At 46.0% G+C, this 18,566-nt stretch overlaps 1 protein-coding gene across 1 annotated transcript; it reads left to right on the top strand.

Moving 5' to 3' along the window:
- The first annotated feature begins 346 nt into the window (after positions 1–346).
- On the top strand, positions 347–18,206 carry GPR139 (G protein-coupled receptor 139). Its single transcript, XM_064672945.1, has 2 exons — positions 347–527; positions 13,802–18,206. The coding sequence occupies exons 1-2, from the start codon at positions 407–409 to the stop codon at positions 14,734–14,736; spliced, it is 1,056 nt and encodes a 351-aa protein (XP_064529015.1). The 5' UTR covers positions 347–406; the 3' UTR covers positions 14,737–18,206.
- Positions 18,207–18,566: the final 360 nt, after the last annotated feature.

The raw sequence follows: 18,566 nt of genomic DNA, 5'->3' as shown, positions 1-18,566 counted from the left end.
TGCCTCCCAAGCCGGCTTGAACCACAACCCAGGGCTGCCGGGAGCGTTCACCGCTGGCAACCCCCGCCTCTGCTCATCTTTCATTGACTCCTGCACCAACTTGGAGGACATCCCCCTTTTCCCTGCTCCTGGCTGTGGGGCGAGCCCGCTGCCCCCCGGGAGGCGGCGGCTCTCGGAAGATGCTCACCGGGGGAGATCCCCCCGCACGGCCGGGGGCGGGGGCCGGTCCCGCCCCTCTCCGCCCCGCCCGGCCCGGCTCGCCGGGGGCCGCGCCATGTGCCACCGCCCGCCGCGGGGCCGCGCCGCGCTCGCCGCCGCCGCGGAGCGTGCGAGGGGCGGGCGGGCGGCGCGGCCGGGGCGGCCCGTGCGGCGGAGCGAGCGCCGGCAGCGGGGACAGAGCGGGTCCATGGAGCACAACCACCTCCACCTCCACAACGGCTCCCTGCTGGCGCACCACCGCTATGGCTGCGGCTTGGGGTACGCACCTGTCGTCTACTACAGCCTCCTGCTCTGCCTCGGGCTGCCGGGTGAGTGCCGCGGGACGGGCGAGGCTGCGGGGCCCCGGCACCGCCCGCCGGAGCGGCTCCTGCCCGCTGTGCGGGGCGGGGCGGGATGAACGTCCTCGGGCTGCCCCGGGCGCGCTGCCTCCGTGTGCTCGGCGGGATGAACTCGGGCGCTTCGGGCAGCATCTTTCTCCTCGGCAGCATCTCTCTCCCCGGGCAGCATCTCCCCGCCCGGCGCGTTGCCGTCCCGGCGCTGCCTCCCTCTCCGGGGTTTGTCCCTGCCTGCCATCGCACTGCTGCTGCTGCGGCCGCTTTCCCACCCGGCCTCGGGCACCCTGACTTTGAACTTGACAGTACAGAGTCAGCCTGTCGTGAAGTTTCTTGTCGTTATCAATTTGGCCATGTGAGTGCCAGAGCGGTACCGAGACGGCCGGGTCTGGTCCCCACCGGTCGCGTGCCGGGCCAGCACTAAGCACAAGTGTAGCTGCCGAGTTTTTCTGGTGCAAATCTCTGCCTTATTCCCTGGGCTTTAGGAGCAACATGCCAGCAGTACAGAACTTGGCTGGGGAAGGAGCACGCTGTCGGAATGTTAGCAGACAGTTGTCATACTCGTGAGCCCATCCCTGTGGCTGGTGGAGCAGGACAGTACTTATAAAGTCCAGTCTTGGGGTCAGTGCACTGCAATGCTGACACTGAGACCCCTGAATACAGGTACAGGGCTTGGAACAAAGTCCCAGCTCACAGGCACCAGCCTCCAGCCTGTGTAACTCTCTGAGAAATTTCCTACTTAAAAAGGGGACAAAGACAATACAGAGATGCTGGAGATAAGAAAAGCTAGAGACATCCCAGATAGGGAAGGAAAGCATGTCTCAGTCTTGGGTGTGAACACCTGTGAGCCACCGCTGCCAGCACGCAGGTGCCCACAGCTCAAAATGTGCAGATGCTACACGAACATCACATCAGCAGCACTGTCTCAGCTGAGACAAGGACTGAGCAGGTACCTCATCCCTAGGGGGCTGCCTGTGGCTCCCAGCGAGACACCTTGGCACGCAGGACCACCGAGAGCTGTTATAGTTACAGGTTGGGCTCCAGTGGGCAGAGCTTAACGCCTCCAACCTGAGAGTAACTTAGAGTGATCCCAAGGACAGGCAGAATGAGTCAGGGTAAAGTTAGAGCAATCTCATGCACCAAGATGAACTGGTATTTTAAGGATGCCGAACAAGAGTTTGGTTGTTTCCTCATACAGCTACATTTAAAGTGCCATGTGGAATGGCAAGCAGCAATGATAGTTAATTTCTAAATGTTTTGTTCATCTTAATTCCTTCTTCAAGCAATTAATTCATAGAAAAATTTTTAATCAGACATGAAGAGAAGCCTGCCTCTGAACAGCACACATGCAATTACCACTCTGCATATGAATTGATGTTCTTTGTGTTGTTTTTGGGTTTTTTCCCTTCCTGGCTCATAATTAAAATTTGAACATTGGCTAATAGTTCAGAGAACTGGAAAGTTAAGTTCTGAATTTGCCCACAGAGGATGTAGAGCACAGGCAAGTGTCTGTGCTCCACAGCATTGACGAGTCTCAGCCCTGACCCAGAGAGACCCAGCCAGCAGGGATGAGGTGGTAGCTTCCTCTTCATTAATCCCTTAGGGGCTGCTTAGATGTCCATGTGAAAAGCTCTGATTTTAACACCAGTCCTCTAGGAAATGACCAAGACCCTCTCAAAATTATCAGGTGAAGAAGTTGTCATGAAGCAGTCGGTGGCTAAGCTTGCCTTTGTATGTCTCATACAGGGGAAAGTCTTACGTGAACAGACAAGAAAAAAAATTTAATGAGTGTTCTGCACATACTTGCACCGGCTCCCTAAGGATACTGCATTATAATTACAGACCTAATGCTGTCATTCTAAGAACATGGTTAAAATCAGTACACGATCCAAATTAGCAATGGTGACATGCATTTCTCAAGGGATCAGACATCAGTTGATTAGAGCAGTGGCACCTGTGACAGTGCTCAACAGAACTAGCCAAAGCATTTGGTAGTGCAACACCGCTGAGTTCAGTGAGCTTATATCAGGTATAGATGTGCTCAGTGCACATGATCTGAGGATAACACTGGCACTATCACCTGAAGTCATTGCACAGGTACAGTATGTTGAATAAATGCACAGTATGCTGAGTGCATGAGAAATTCATTATTCTCACCCTTTGACTGCACAGAGATGAGAACAAGCTAAATATGTTTAGGGGAAAACTCACACAGCCATGCTTCATCGGGGATGGGGCACAGGGCAAGAGAAGCACTAAAAAGAGCTTTTCATGTTTTAATTTGAAAATTTTCTAACATTAGAAAATTGTAAAGGTAGCGGCTGTTAGAAAAAGAACTCTGAAGTATGTGGGATATTAATTAGCTTTGCGTGGCGCCAAGAATTTAAGAGAAACACTATCGAGGATCTGTCCTCAAAAACAGCACTGGTGCAGTGTTTTGGTGAAATGGAAACAGTTAATTCATTGCCACAAATCTTAGAGAAAGACTGATAAGAGGAGAAACCGGTTAACTGTTTCTGCCTTTCCTGCTGTAGTGTCTGAAGGAAATTTCACTAACTCAACAACTCCACGTTGAGGCCAAGTGATGCCAGGCCTGACTGTGCATGCAGAGGAAGCATCCTTCCCCTCCTGCCCAAGTATAACCCAGGCACCTCAGCAGAGCCTGTTCTCAGCACTGGCTCCTTCTCCCTCTCTGTTCAACCAGGCACTAGAAAGTCTGTAAAAGATAGGGAGGAGAGAGAGCGAAGTGGACTCCCTTCATCCCTGCCGTGGTATTAGCACACAGAGGCAAGGGCCAGGCTGTGCCCTGCAAAGAGGGGCAACCACAGAGGCAGCACTACACCAACCTGTGTGACTGGTACCATGCACAAAGGTGGTTACAGCCCGGCTGGGGAGGTCATGCCTTCCATCAGCTGGGGCAGGAGGCTGCATCTTTTCCCTCTAAGCAGAGGCTGACAACACAGAAACAGTTTTTCAAAACTTGTTATGAGTGCACATGTGCAAAGATGTCCCACAAGTGTGCAGTTGTGCTACCGGGAGTGGTGTGCCTCAGGAGCAGGATGCATGGAACAAGGAGAAACTGCCAGTACAAGGGTGAGGAGGAGAGCAAGGCAGAGGCACTGGAAGTAGGGTCATTCTCCTATTTAGAGGGGAGGGTTTCTCATTTATGGAGCTGTTCTGCAGCCCCTGCTTTACTAACCCTGCACTCCCCTTGTCTGTCAGTCGGAGAGAACCTTTGAAGCACCTGCAGTTAATTGGGAAGCAAGAGAGGGACTGCAAAAAGTCTTAATGGAAGTTTCTTGCTTTAGTGAGAGAAAATGCTAAAGAAGAGATGATATTGGCTGTAGGGGAGGGAATTAATTGCTCTGTTTTAGTCCAGGAGGGGGCTGGTAAAGGTGAGAAAGCAAAGAGCAGCAGGTACCACTTGGTCTGTCCCTTTGTCAGTGAGAGCTGCGCAAAGCAGCTGCACAAAATTGCTCCTGCTGTGGCCGGGCCACTGAACACAACCAGGAAGGTCAGGCACAGAAGCAACACTGCTTGCTGCAGACACCTGGCTTTGACTTTAATTCCTGCTTCATGAGAAGATGCAGCAGCAACAGGCTTGCCTTGCAGGCAGCCACCTTTTCCATCGGGAGTAGAGTGTATTGGTCCTGAAAGGACAGAGCAGCAGCATTTCCTAGACCAGAGTCTGGCCTGATCAATGTTCCCAGGGCTCATCTCCTTCTGACAATGCAAGAGGCAGAGTGAAATCTGGCTTTCCTAGTGTGGGATTGCTGATTCCACTTTGCTCCCCAGTCAGTTGCCTACCTTGCTTCTGGGGCCTTGGCTTCTGGGGTCATCACATCCCAGCAACACAAAGCACAGGCAGGTACCCAGCACCCTTACAGCATCCCCAGGAGGGGATGCCCCAGGGAAGAGCCACTCCAAACTTTGGGAGCCTGGTCCACAACTGTTTCTTTTATTTGTGCTTTAGGCTTTTACATAGAATCAGTCACAGATTCAGGACTTCACAAGCTTGGGAAAGCAGCTGGGACACACGTGGATGCTCTCAGCTGGAGGGTACAAAGAGGTAATGTTTGTGTCAGACCAGCTGCTGAACAAGGTGTTGTGGAGATGGGGACAACCCAGGTTATTCAAAGCCCAACCATGCACAGAATGCACTCAGAGGGCTCCATGCAGAGGGAGAGAAGCTGTAGTCCTGACCTGGAGGAACATGTAAGCTCAGCAGGGATGCCTAACTGTTTTAACACACTGTGAAGAGAGAGAGACGCGTTATGGACCTTCCCCTAACAAATGACAGACTGGCTGTCCTTGCTCAACAAGCCAGATGCTTCCCAGGGTGTTGGACTGACACACGGGTGCACTGTGCCCATGCAAACTGCAGTATAGCCACAGGAAAGCTGAAACAATGGAGAACTGGTCCTTCTGGAGCCTTGTCGTTGTGTAAAGTTTGGAATAAGGAGGCTACGTGGGAGGTGTGCATGCCAGGATCATCATCCTGGCAAGGCAGGTCCTGTTGGTGGGCTGAGCACCCCAGATCTAAGAGACCACCCCCACACAACAGCCCAGCTGTGTTCCCTCCGCTCCTTGGCACGAGTGGGGGAACGAGACCCAAGGAGCGTTGCCAATTCTGTGCTTACAGCTGCAACCCTGTTAGTACCACGAGCAGGAAGGGAGACAGGTAGCAACGTTTGTTGATGGCTAATGTGGCACGTAATACCCAGTAAATACCAAAGCAGGCAGAAGGTAGGTGTACGTACAGCACACAGCACTATAGAAATGTCTGGCTTGTTTTGGATTCCTGCCATCTGCTGCCTAGTATATTCTTTTGCAATCACAGTACAGGCTTCTGATTAAAGAGAGCATTTCTAGCACCTGAATAAATAGCCTTTCTCATAACAGCACACCTGAACAACAGAAGAGCTAAAGGAAGATCTGAAAATATGAGTGGGAGAATTGTTACATGTACAGTTATGACCTTGAAAAAACAGCACTCTTCAGCTGTCGCTCATTAGGCAGAGTTCACACAATGAATAAGAACCAAACCCTCCTGAGACCTGATTCAGCCACCCTTTCATTCAAAGACCATACTTTCTCTGACTTAAAATCTGAATTGGATGCAAGGCCAGTACATTGCATCCTACTTAAAAGAGGAAAAATAAATTGCCAGAACTTTAGCTCAGCTATTGGAACAACTGAAGGGCACTACAGCACATTCACAGTAGTACTACAGGACAGAGGGGAACAAAACTACTGCTAACATGCTTAAAATGAGTCATTTCCTATTGTAAAATGAATGCTTGTTCTGTAAGGTAAGAAGAATCATCTCAAAAAAGAATAAATTCATTCTGTTCCTGTACAGAACCGGTGACAGCAAGGTGTGTAGATAGGAGTGATTTAGTTTGGTCAGTACATCTGCAGACTGTGGCCACTACAGTCTTGCAGCCTGAAAGGCAGCATGTGGATGAACCCATGCTAATGCATGGATTGTGAAGAAGTTGATTCCACATTTCTGGATGCCACTACAGAGTACAACTGCTAGCTTTGGTTTTCTTCTGCCACGTCAGTAGGAAACAATGCTGTCAGGGCTGTAATGATAATGAGGTGCCATATTTGGGAGGCTCAGTAGACTATGAAGTGCACAACCTTGCATGGCAGGCTGCTAAAATGGATTGGGAAGGAAAAACTCCAGAGGAGATTTTTCCTTGAAATGACAACGACACATAAGAGAGAGCACAGCCAGTTTTCACGGTAGGTGGGTAATGCTGAGCCCCCAGTTGTGAAGAAGTCAAAACATTCAGAAACACTAGGCAGTCTAATATCCTGCTGTTCTTCATCCACTCCCTTATTTAGTTCTGTCCTCCTCATCCTCTTTCTGCTTCCTTCCATAAAATGGGGGTGAATCAGCAGAAACAAGCCAGCAGGAGCAGGCCTTCATCCGCATACGACAAAGCAATTTGCTGTAGGCAAACAAACAACGCGGAGATGTCCTGATGAGGTGCCCTCTGCTTTCACACACCAAGTGCAAAGCAATCCCTGTCCACAAAAGCTTTCACCTTCTGTTTCAGGTGGTCTTTTTGAGCCTATGATCTCTTTTCCCATTAGCTTTGAGACACCAGAAAAGGAAACAAAGCCAAAATTAACTCCTCGAGAACAGGAGACCTTACACACAAATCCGTTTTCATTATGCAGGATACAGAAAAGTACATAAGGATCCTAAACCCCAATGTCTGGAGTGCTGTTGGTGCTGTTCTCAGAGTGACCTGATGAGAGAAGATGGTATTGGGTTGCCCCCCAGGACACCAGTATGGTTGTGCAGAGAGAATGAAGTAGAGGCAGCCAAGTAGGACCAGAATTAGAAGTACAGAAGATGACAAAAAAAGAGTTCTATCCCTTTATTCATGGAAGAGGAGAGAACCTTACCTATTGAAACCCCGAACATCTTTTTCACTAAAATTGTTCCGTTCTACCAACTGAAACAGAGAGTCCTTGCAACAGTTGTTTAGCTTCTCCCTCTTTTCAATCATATGGACCATTGGCTGCACAGACAGGTGCACTAGAGGTTGCTTTTGGTTTCAAGACAAATTACCTGTCAGTCTGTTATATCAGACTAGGATATTTCTCAAATGTTTGTTCCCTCCAAGAGTGTTTTCTTCAATGTCCAGACTAGCACACCAAAGAGTGATATATCTAGTGTGGATGCAGTATATTCTCTGTGGGGGGAATAAAGCCAAACTGCAATGGTTTTACATAGTCTGTAATTTCCTGCATATTGTGTAAAATTGGCGTAGTCTCTGAGAAAGCTTGGCCATGGGGTTTGCAAGCATGAGCTCCTACTGCATTAGCTAATGCTTTAGGAAGACATAAAGACTGGTTTATTTTAGCAAAACCACAATCAGAGGTAAAATCCTCTTAATTATTCATGTTCAGTAAAGAATTCATGCCAGTGCCCTTATGAAATCACATCCTCTCTCCATCCCAGTCATCCCATGAAACACCTTTGTCACTCTTGAGCTCAAGTTACTCAGCCTGGGACCTCTTACACTGTGCTGACAGCCCACATGTAGAAGCCACAGACACCTGCCAAATGAGACACCTGAATTGCCTTGAAAACCTCTGTCTGTCCAGATATGTTGCATGAATAACCAAATTCCTTTTATGATTTCTGCATTATTTTGCAGATTGCTTTTTCTCTTCCCAGCATCAATTTCCATTGGAAAGCTTTACTGCTCTGGTAGCAAGATGTGAGGCTAGATTTTGAGATGTGCATTTTAGACATTTTTATCCTTGTGTGAGTGCCTCTAAGAAAGGCTTTGGGGAGGCAGGGGGGAATTCCTGAGAGTCATTAGAGACTTTCTACGCTGTAGGCCCAGCTCAGGAAAGGCAGATGAAGAGGGTGAAGATGGCAAGAGGAGAACCAGATCCCTGTCACGTTCACACATGTGTCACCAGTGAGCACAAACCAGACCTTCCTGTGTCTTAGCCCAGTGTTCCTTCTCATACTGCAGAAATAGCCCTATTTTATACAGACTATGAAAAAATTGTACTCCAATGGTCTAGGAAAGCCAAAAGCAGCACAGTATAATTACACCTTTCTGCCAGACAAAGCTGCTGCACTCCAGCCTCAGTGGCTGGCAAAGCTCAAAGTGAATACCAGCCACTGGCACCTCCATGCCATTACTGCATCTGTGGCCTCCAACAGCGAGGAAGTGCTTTTCCTGGATTAAAATCCTTCTCTGGCCTCCATGACCCACTGATGGCTAATGCCAGCCGCAGAGCAGAGTACCTCATTCACTGCATCCTTCCCCAGAGCCGTCTCAGCTAATAAATGCTGTTAGTGAGAAAAATGGCCCCAGAGGCCAGATTTCCTTGTCAGAATCTGGCCTCTGGCACTAACTCGTTCATTCACTTGTGACTTGTAAGTGCAAGGCCATGCTGTGTTTTCTCTGGCAGTGACTAACCCAGTCTCCTGCATATAAAAGGGAGTTCAGGTTGTCCTGGGCAGGAGCTTGGCCATCCTCTACCTCCAAGTTCTTTTTCACCCTCAGAACTGGTGTGGTCTGTCCCTGCACGTGGGATTTCTAAGCACAAACCACATGAGAGCCTTCCCACAAGATGTGAAACCTGCTCCAGTAGCAGTCCTACATCCATGTCTGCTGTAGTTTTTATGATGCTCATTTTTTTTGCTTATATCCCCCTCCATCCCCACGGAGATAATGCAGGCACCAGCAGAAGGGGCTGACAGCTCTTCCCTCCTGGGGGTGCCTCGCCGTGAGCTGTTCGACAGCGCTCAGACAATTGAACAGCAAATAAATCCATTTATTTTCAAAAATCAATCCTCACAGGAACTCCCAGGGAAGCAAAAACTTGTGTTGCACTAATTATATTCTATAAAGTATCTCTTTACGCTTCACAACAGTTTAAGGAAGGATCTCAGGATATGATAATAAAAGAGAGGAACAAATTGAGGCACAGTTCACAGAGACTGTCCCCATCTGCTCTAGTGCTGAGTTTGATTCATATTGGCTGTAAGAGGAAAACGTGGACCTGCCCTATCATTTTTAAGGGCAAACAGCATCCAGGGGTCATTTTCAAAGGCCACATAACCAGCTATAGCCAACTTTAGTAATAAACAAGTATTTAAATTGCCACAGCAATTCTGAGTTTCTTTTTAAATAATTCCTGTTATGTAGCACTTTCATCAGAAATCAACCCTTGTCATCAGCTTCCCCAGAGAGCTCCCACACAAAGTAAGGGCTAACTGCCATCCTTATCTCCAGCCTAGTAACTATTGGTGCATTAGTAACTGTGGTCAGATCTGGCTACTGGACACGGTACCTGTTTACATTTGAATATTGCCTCCTAGTTTAGAGGAAATCACCTATTGCCATCAAGCCAAAACATCCCTTGTTCTCACCGTATATTTTTAGCATGTTGTACTTCCATTCTCAGAGTTTCTAAATCTAAGACCGAGGTGTTACTAACATATTTTCTAAAGCAACTTAAAATTTCCCATTTGTAAGCTGTCTCTCTGTGCTGGTCAGGTGACTAATGCCAGGCCTGCAGAGAAGTTTCGTACATTGCACAATTATTTGTGGGGATCCTAGGGATCCTAGCAACAACTGTATTGGGTAAAAGATATCCATTATATTGTGTGGCCTAATGTTTATCACACTCAGTGAGCGACACTCGTGGCCACTTCATTTAGGTGGTTAGTGATGCTGAACTGCTGAGCCACACAGCCAGCCTTGTCCCCAGCACCACGGCACTGCTGCTCGTGTTGTAATGGCTGTTACACTGCACAGGCTGCTCTGTTCGTGCAAAGTGCTCTCAATTAAAAAAAAAACCAAACCAGAAAGCCCAGAAATATGCCTATTTCTTCTTTACACAGATACAATCGCTCCTGCTTAAGCTCACGTGCAGTGGTGATAGTCAGTGAAAGGAGCTCTTTGAATCCCCTGCAAAGGCCGTCCTTAGACACTATTTGAGCGATGACTGTAATCCATGAACTAAGGAGCTGGAGAAAAAACTGTGCCCTTAGGTCACAGGCACTGCTTTGAGGAGGCACAGAAGATTGCCTGGGCTCTGCATGGCTTCAGTATGGGAAGTAAACCCAAATCCACATGAGAACCAAAGTTACTCCTAAAGGGAGATCCCTCTCAGACATGTAGAACCTCCAATGGCATGAATTTCAGTGCTACAGTTTGTACTCAGAAGCTGATAAAGTCAGGGGAGACGTCAAAGGAGAGATGTGAGTGTCCCATGATGAAGCCTGGCTGAGTTAGAAGGTTGCCATATTTTGAGCAGTGTGGGCCAAGGGTGTTTGGGTATCAGAGACCTTCAGACACTGTGCCTCAAAGGCATCCTCAGGCCTGAAGGGAAAGAATTGAGACTGCCATTTCATACAGTTGCTTCTAATCATCTGCCAACGGCACCTCAAGGCTTCAGCCAGCTAGTCCCTAATCAAGCCCTGGTTCTCAACCAGATATTTATAAATTCAGAATACTGCACTGCAGCAAGCGACGCTGGCATAAATTCCCATCTGTCATCCCCTAATCATCTCCCAGCACAGTGATCAATCTCTTTCAAATTCAAATGATCTTAACCACTTAGTATCTAGAAAAAACACTGCAAGAAATGGGCAGTGTACCGTCCAGGACAATTTAGGGGTGCTGACCTCCCCAACAGCTGTAACTCCACGTATGTTACAGTAGAGACAGATACTTTTCTATCTCCGTCATCACCATCTCTGCCATAGTCCTCACCACACACTACAGTATTAGTGTAAGGATTAGGGTCAGCCAGGTTAAAATATGGTTGCAAATACTCTTCCATCACCTTTCACCCACAGTGAGTAATTTTTGCCCACAGGAGAACAAGAGAGCAGGACTTACAGAGACACTGGCACAAGGACACAGTTGTCACACAGAGCTGTGTGCCCACCCATTTTCCATTTTACTGAGTTTTAGGCAGTGTTTGAGGACACACCAAGGACTAACTCAACACTGGCTAGGAAATGGGTGAAGGACTGAGACATTCATAGCCCATCTACATTTTCCCTGTACAGTATGCAGCAAGAAAAACACTCACAGACCCTGTGCTAAGACACTGGCACACTGGCAACTTTCTGCTGCACCCCAGTATATATCTGTTTTCACAAAGTGATGTTACTGTATTTCATATCATCCAGCCAGAAAAGGCTTGAATGTGATCCCAGGGAAAGCATTTCCAGTACAAGATACAGTAACCCTTGCAGAAAAAATGGGATAGAGCTAGCATGTATTTTGTCAGATCAATTTTCTAATCCAGCTCACCAGGCAAGGTTTTGCTGGCCTTAGATGAATAACTTGCACTTCAGCACATGCTGTTACTGCCATGGCTGGTAACCCTGAGAGGCAGGGGCAGAGGGTACAGAGGAAAGGACTGATCATAAATTTGCTCCTGTAGCAAAACTGAGTGGGGTTAGTAGAAAGTGTAGGGAGTGGGTCTGCTGTGCCTGGGCACAGCCTGGCTTCAGCATCCCTGCAGGAGCTGCTCTGACAGTCAGGCCAGAGTTACCAGCAGGGACCAGTGTCTTGAGACATCCCCCTTGCTGCACACTGGCTCCAGCTGCTGCCACTGGAATGAGTCAAATCCAGAGGATTTAAAGAGAAGATGCGCCCCATGGGTCACATCCAATATCTGAAGCCGAGCCAGTCAGTCTGTCTGGCCAAAACCAGCAGTGGCTGCAGAGCCATGATAAACACTCCAGCTCGAGGATTTCCTTGACAGTACATCACTCACTGCACCTCCAGGGCTCATCAGCAGGCACAACAGAGGCATTTCGTAAGCAAGTAAGTGAAAAATGACACAGCAGTTCTGACTGTATCACCTCTTGTCTCCCACGTCTGCTCTGAGCTGAAATCAATGCAGTTGCATTCCCATTAATGGAGGACAGAATCGGGAAAATTCCCCTGAAGGCAATTCGAGACAATACCTTGGAAAGATCATGCTGCCTTTTTTTTTTTTTTTAATATAGGGAAGGAGTCAGTTGATTGTCATGTTTTGTTTAGTTTTGTTCCAAGATACAAAATTAATACATTAAGTTAATACAAAAATAGGTGAGGGCTGGTGAGGGCTGTTAGTCAAAATCATTCACTCTGCTGCAGTTCATTTCCCTGGTGGCAGAAATCTGCTTCCAGACAGCAGGTTTTGAAGGCACTTATGAAGGAGGAAGTTTTTTTCAGTGCCAAGTAAAACAGTTTTTAAAAAATGAGCATTTCCAGTTGTAGGACATGTGCCCTAAGTTATCATTACCTTAATGTCAGCAACTTCCTTTCTCTCTGATTTAAAGGAATCCTTACAAGTATTGTTGATTTGTTTTGGGAAATCCATCAAAGCTGGCAGAAATGTTTGAAGCACTGAATGCACAGAAGAGGTGATTTGTAGAACACTTAGGAAAGTATCAACTACAAACATTTGGCAGCCTCTTGTACAGTACACCAGAGCTCTGATTTTTAAGCACTACTTCAAGTATTATTCTAGCCAAGTGATACCAACTTCTGATGGGAACAATCTTGCCTGTCTCATTCCAGCCATAGTGATAGTAGGAATAATAGAATTATTTTTTTTTCCCCACTTCAAGACTACACAGTAAGTTCTAGTAAACGAGAGCAAGTAGCTAAAATTTGGCTGCACCTTAGTGCACCGGGGAAGCTCTCCAGGATTGCAAAGGCTGCTTATATTCATGGGGAGCTCTGCCTGGCCAGGGGTTGTAGGACTGATCCCTTGTAGCACTGGTTCAAGAAGACATTAAAGTATATCTAAGTTTAACCAAAGCTTTAGAAAACTGAGGCAAACCAGGCAGTGACAGAGCAGAGCAAAGACACTTCAGCACTTCACCACAATATTGTTTCACTGCCATGCAGTACATCTAGGTGACGGGTCTGTATTGTGGCCAGAGAGTTGCAAACAGGCGCTTTTTGGGAAATTCAGGGATGTTTACACTCATGCTGAATCAGAACATCCATCATGTCTGATGTGACCAGCAGGATTTCATTTAAGGCTAAATTATATCGCTTTAGAGGAAAAATGCCTTCCAGCTGAAGGACTTCTAAAGGGCAGCTCTGGGTAAGCAGGCAGGTCTTCGTGGAGCTGACTGTCTCAGTGGTGGGAAGGGAGATGCTTCCCCAGAGCCCATGAGTAGGAGAGCAGGTCAGACAGGAATGACTGAATCACAGAAGAATCTCAGGAAGAGCTGAGGACACTTGTTTCCCTGAAAGTCCTTCTCTCGATTGGGAGCCCACTCAGTCAAGAGAGAATTACCTAATCCAGGTGGCTTTGGTTTCAGTTCTGAAACAGTCAGGTACCACAAGCTGGGATGAGAGACAAAATGTGTTTTTCTCCAGAGCCCACCCCACCCTTCTCATTTGTCCCTGGTTAAACAAAAAAGTAAAAAAAGCAAGGTGAGAACCAAGGGAAAATGTGCATGTGAGCTATTAGCTTTTTACTCCTGCTACCTCTGCCTCTGTGTGCATGGACAGGGGTCCCAGAACCCTCTGCTCAGGATGTGTATTCCACAGCTGAGAGCAGGGCCACATGCTCCTCCCATTGCAACAGTTTCTCTGAGGGACCTGACTGTGGCATTTTCCTTTTGGTTTAAATTTAATAAAGGCGATCATGCTGCCAAGTGCTTGAGCAGCTCCAAACGAGCGCTCAGAAAAGCTGGTGTTACACCTTAATAGCCTAACTTTGCGTTTCTTTCTCCACAGCAAACATCTTGACAGTCATCATCCTCTCCCAGCTTGTAGCTCGCAGGCAGAAGTCCTCCTATAACTATCTTCTAGCTCTAGCTGCTGCTGACATCCTGGTTCTCTTCTTCATCGTCTTTGTTGATTTCCTCATGGAAGACTTCATCTTAAACAAACAGATGCCTCAGGTACTGGACAAAATAATTGAGGTCTTGGAATTTTCTTCCATCCACACCTCCATTTGGATTACAGTTCCACTAACCATCGATAGGTACATAGCTGTGTGCCACCCGCTGAAGTATCACACAGTCTCCTACCCTGCTCGTACTCGAAAAGTCATAGTAAGTGTCTATATCACCTGCTTTTTGACCAGCATTCCCTACTACTGGTGGCCCAATATTTGGATTGAAGACTACATAAGCACATCAATGCATCATGTCCTCATTTGGGTCCACTGCTTTACTGTTTACTTAGTGCCCTGCTCCATCTTCTTCATCCTGAATTCCATCATTGTGTACAAGCTGCGGCGAAAGAGCAATTTCCGACTGCGAGGGTACTCCACGGGGAAAACAACAGCCATTTTGTTTACTATAACTTCTATTTTTGCCATACTTTGGGCACCAAGAATCATCATGATATTGTATCACCTCTATGTGTCGCCTATAAACAACAGCTGGGTGGTACATATCGTGTCGGACATCGCCAATATGCTTGCACTGCTGAACACTGCAATTAATTTCTTTCTCTACTGTTTTATTAGCAAAAGATTTCGCACAATGGCAGCTGCCACACTGAAAGCCTTCTTTAAGTGTCAGAAGCAACCTGTGCAATTCTATACAAACCATAACTTTTCCATAACGAGCAGCCCTTGGATTTCCCCAGCCAACTCTCACTGCATCAAAATGCTTGTTTACCAGTATGATAAGAATGGAAAGCCTATAAAAATATCACCATGAAAAGGGCAATAGTTGGAGTTTCTGGGTGCAAGTTCCTTTCAAGTGGTTACATCTTCGGGATGTAATTTGCTGAAATGGCTGTTTTGAAGAGTGGTCATTTGATTTCATTTCCCTGGGAGACCAAGGGCAGAGCAGACTGTCAGGAAGGAACAGGAGAGCTTGATTTTAGAAGGAAAAGTGAGAAGGCAAATGCCTCCATCTCTTATATAGCATTTTGAATAAGCTTCAGAGTTCAAGTCTTAGTGTTCAGCCGCCCTCAAATGTTTTGCATTCCAGCATCAGTGCAGTCCAAAGTCATTGGAGGGGCGAAAAGCCACAGCAGTGTTTAATTACGACCTTTTAACACACAACAACAAAACCTTGCTCGACTGTGTCGTTTGCTGTTGACAAAGTGAATGGATGCTTTTGTGTACTGTGGAAGGTGCCATTTCTGATGTGTGCACTTGCCAAAAATTATGTGTTGAATCTGACACAAAATGCCACCACACACAGTTTTGCTGTCAAGACCTCGTTGCAGGAGGCAGCGTGTGAGACACAAGTGGTGACAAGCCCTTTTGTGGCTCACTTGAACAAGGCTCAAGGACCGATACAGTACCCATTGCAGCTTTGACATGGAAAGCAATCCACAAGCTGCCAATAGTCATGTGTTTTAAGGTGTTATTTAAGAATGTGACTGAGACAGGGGAGCTTGAGGGAGGGAGGGAGGGAAGTTTATAGAGCCAAGAACAAAAGCAGCATCTTTTCCCAACTATTTCAGTTATGGTGTCTAAGGACTTTCAAGTTTGAAACCAAGTCCTGCCTGATGCAGAGGTTCCACCAAAGCTGCTTCTGTGAGGTTTGGAGTGATCAGAGCCTTCAAGTTCCTTTTTAATCAATACAGATTCTCAGTTATCCTCCATGTTCAGGCCTTTAGGGATTAACATATGAAAACCTCAACCTAAGCTTTTCTCCTGATGGATGATGCCATTCTGTTGCAGATTTGCCATTTAATTGTTAAAAACAATTATGAAAGAAATTCATTAAATACCCAAGAGCAGTAAAAACATAAAAGCCTTAGTCTAAGCTGATCTAAGTATTACACTTACTTAAAGTAGGTTAGCTTCTTTTCCTTCACACTCAAAAAACAGCATCCCATCAATGCTGAGTGTAGGAAATAAGCAGAGATTTACAGGAAGGCTGAAAATGTACTTCTTTTAATTTCTTTCACTTTCAAATCTTTGCATGTGGTCTCAGAGCCACATACCACAACCTTTTTGTTCTATATTGGGCACTTAATGCAGCCTCACTGACGTGAGAGCAGTGAAGGTACATGGTGAACACAAGCACAGTGTGGTCAGTGGACACAGCAGCTCCTCAGTAAGTACCTTGGTGCTAGCACTGCATTTGTGCCTGTGTCCATCTCCAATGCCAGCAGAGAGCTCATGGTGCATCAGGGACTAACATAGAGGGGTCCTTTCAGAAGGGATCCAATCAATCCCACTGTGGTGGGATCTGAGGGCTGAAAGCATCTCTCTAAAACCCATGGATGGCTCAGCTTTGGTGCATTTTCCCTAAGAAACGCCAAGTCTACAAAAGTCTTGGACAACAGCCTGGTTCCCCTCTGCCACACAGGGTGGGTTTGCACAACACCTCATACTGACATCCTGCAGGAGCTAAACCTACAAACCCGAGCACAGAAGGGAAGGGCAGCAAAAGGCACAAGGTGTGAAAAATCAGGTCCCCAGGCAAGGGCTGGCTCTTGCATGGAGGGGTGTTCTCAGGAGAGATCAAGGCTGCTCAGTTTGGTCCAAATGCCCAGGGCCTTGGGGAGCACATGCCCCCCAGTCCTCTCCCACTGGCAGAGTGTTTGGGAGAGCTGCTCAGCACTCCTCTTGAGGTGCTCAGGCACCCCAAGGACCGCGCAGGTCAGAGCAAGGAGGGGGCACATCTGGGGAAATGGGGGCTGAGAGCAAAAGCTGACGCTTTCCACCTTCACCACCGAGGGGATGGTACCCACCCAAACATCCCCAAAGGGAAATGAAGAGCCTCTCAGTCTGTCAGCTGTTTGCCCCTGTGATCTCAAAGCTTCACCCTTGCAATAATAAGTGCAAAAGGGATGCTGAGCCTTGCTGTATTTTTCATGGAAAGGTTAAAATTATTGCTTCCTTTAGTGGTGTTTTACAGAAATTCAGTTTTGTGGCCATCCCTTCTGCCCTCCTCTCACAAACCTCTCTCTGGTCTTTGTCAGTTGATAGTAACCAAAGTTACCTTATGGAAAAGGTACTGTATGTCTCATTTTGGGAAAACACTGTATTTATAACTTATTTTTATTCTACATTTGTTATGAGGAATGCTTGTCTGAGTTACATGTGAATGAGTCTGAAGTGCAATATCTATATAGATAAGTGGTTCATTTTTGAGAATGTATCTATGGGGAAAAAAAACCTATTTATACAAGAATTTCACTGTTCTACTTAATATGATAGTAACCTTAAAGAAAATAGTGAATGTTTAGGGCTTTTATTTATTAAAAAAATTTCAATTAAGTGCATGGCATATGCTGCCATTCACATGCTGTGGTTTATTAATTTTTGTAGCATAATGGTTATCCTGCAGACTATCAGTGTTGTCTGATCTTTTCTGTCCTGATAATGTATTTTTGTAAATGACCATATTTAAAAACAAAAATCTTTCTGTATATTTTATTTCCCCACGAAAAATAACCCATTAAATTCTTGTAACTTATTTGGAAAAACTCACAATACTTTTCCATATCATTTTCGAAATGACAAGGTGCAATTTTCATGTACAGTGGATTGGTCATTTCACTTCTGATAATTTAGGGCTTCAAAAGCTTACTTCCAAAGCCCTTTGAAGTCAAAGGGAAGGTTGCTAGTGGGTTTTGTGGTTGGTTTTTCAAATCCCCATCATTTTAGGAGGGCTTTGGATCAAGCTGTATCCTGTTAACAGACATTCAAAGCCAGTTTGGATAATAAAGCCTTGACTTTTTAGTCTGCCATATGGGAGCTGCTGTTGATAATACTTGCCTTATTTTTGGTTGCGTGAAGCATTTTGCAATGACTGTTGCTAACTAGCCAATGTCTTGCTGTATTATTTGTACCTCCTAATTTGCCAGTAGTAAAAAAACCTTAACCAAGCACATATAGTGTCATTATTTAGGGAAAAAGTATCCTGGAGACAAAACCATCTCTGTTGTGGAGATGGTCTTTTGTACTCTAATTTATATTTCAAATGTCTACAATTAGAAAAAATAAGCTGTGAATGGACAGTTTTACAATTACTTATAGGTATACATCCTTGAAGACCACAGCTAGGAACAAAATACTTTTTAGATGAGTTGCTGGTATATAAAATTATGAGACCTATCAGCTATTTAAATTGTGAATATTGATATTTTCATAAGTAGACAATATCTTGTGTTTGACAAACTTGTTTGTATTATAATAAATTATGAGATGGTGCATAACTTACTATTGTGTGTGAAGCTATTGTTTGATTTATGGATTCTTATGATATACTTCTGATTTACAGATACTTATGATACACTGCAAGTAAGACCAACCCTTGGCAACCACAGTCTTAGATTATGGGTATTCATTTCCTGAAAAAAAACTCTGAAATGTAAGATCTATAAATTATTACTGGCCCAATTCTTCATTTTGAACCAGAGACCCAGCTGCTCTAAGTTAAGTTTAGTTAAGTTAAAGTCAATGAATATCAGGGGAAAGTTCGACCTGAAAATGTTGACACCTGTCCAAACAGGAGTGATATCAGAAAATCAGGATGATACCCCTGGTCTGTGCAAGTGGTGGGATATCCCATTTTGAGAT

The sequence above is a fragment of the Pseudopipra pipra genome, chromosome 16, assembly GCF_036250125.1.
Source record: "Pseudopipra pipra isolate bDixPip1 chromosome 16, bDixPip1.hap1, whole genome shotgun sequence".
NCBI classification, from domain to species: Eukaryota; Metazoa; Chordata; class Aves; order Passeriformes; family Pipridae; genus Pseudopipra; species Pseudopipra pipra.
Note: the sequence above shows the minus strand (reverse complement) of the source record. Positions and strands in the feature narration are given on the sequence as shown.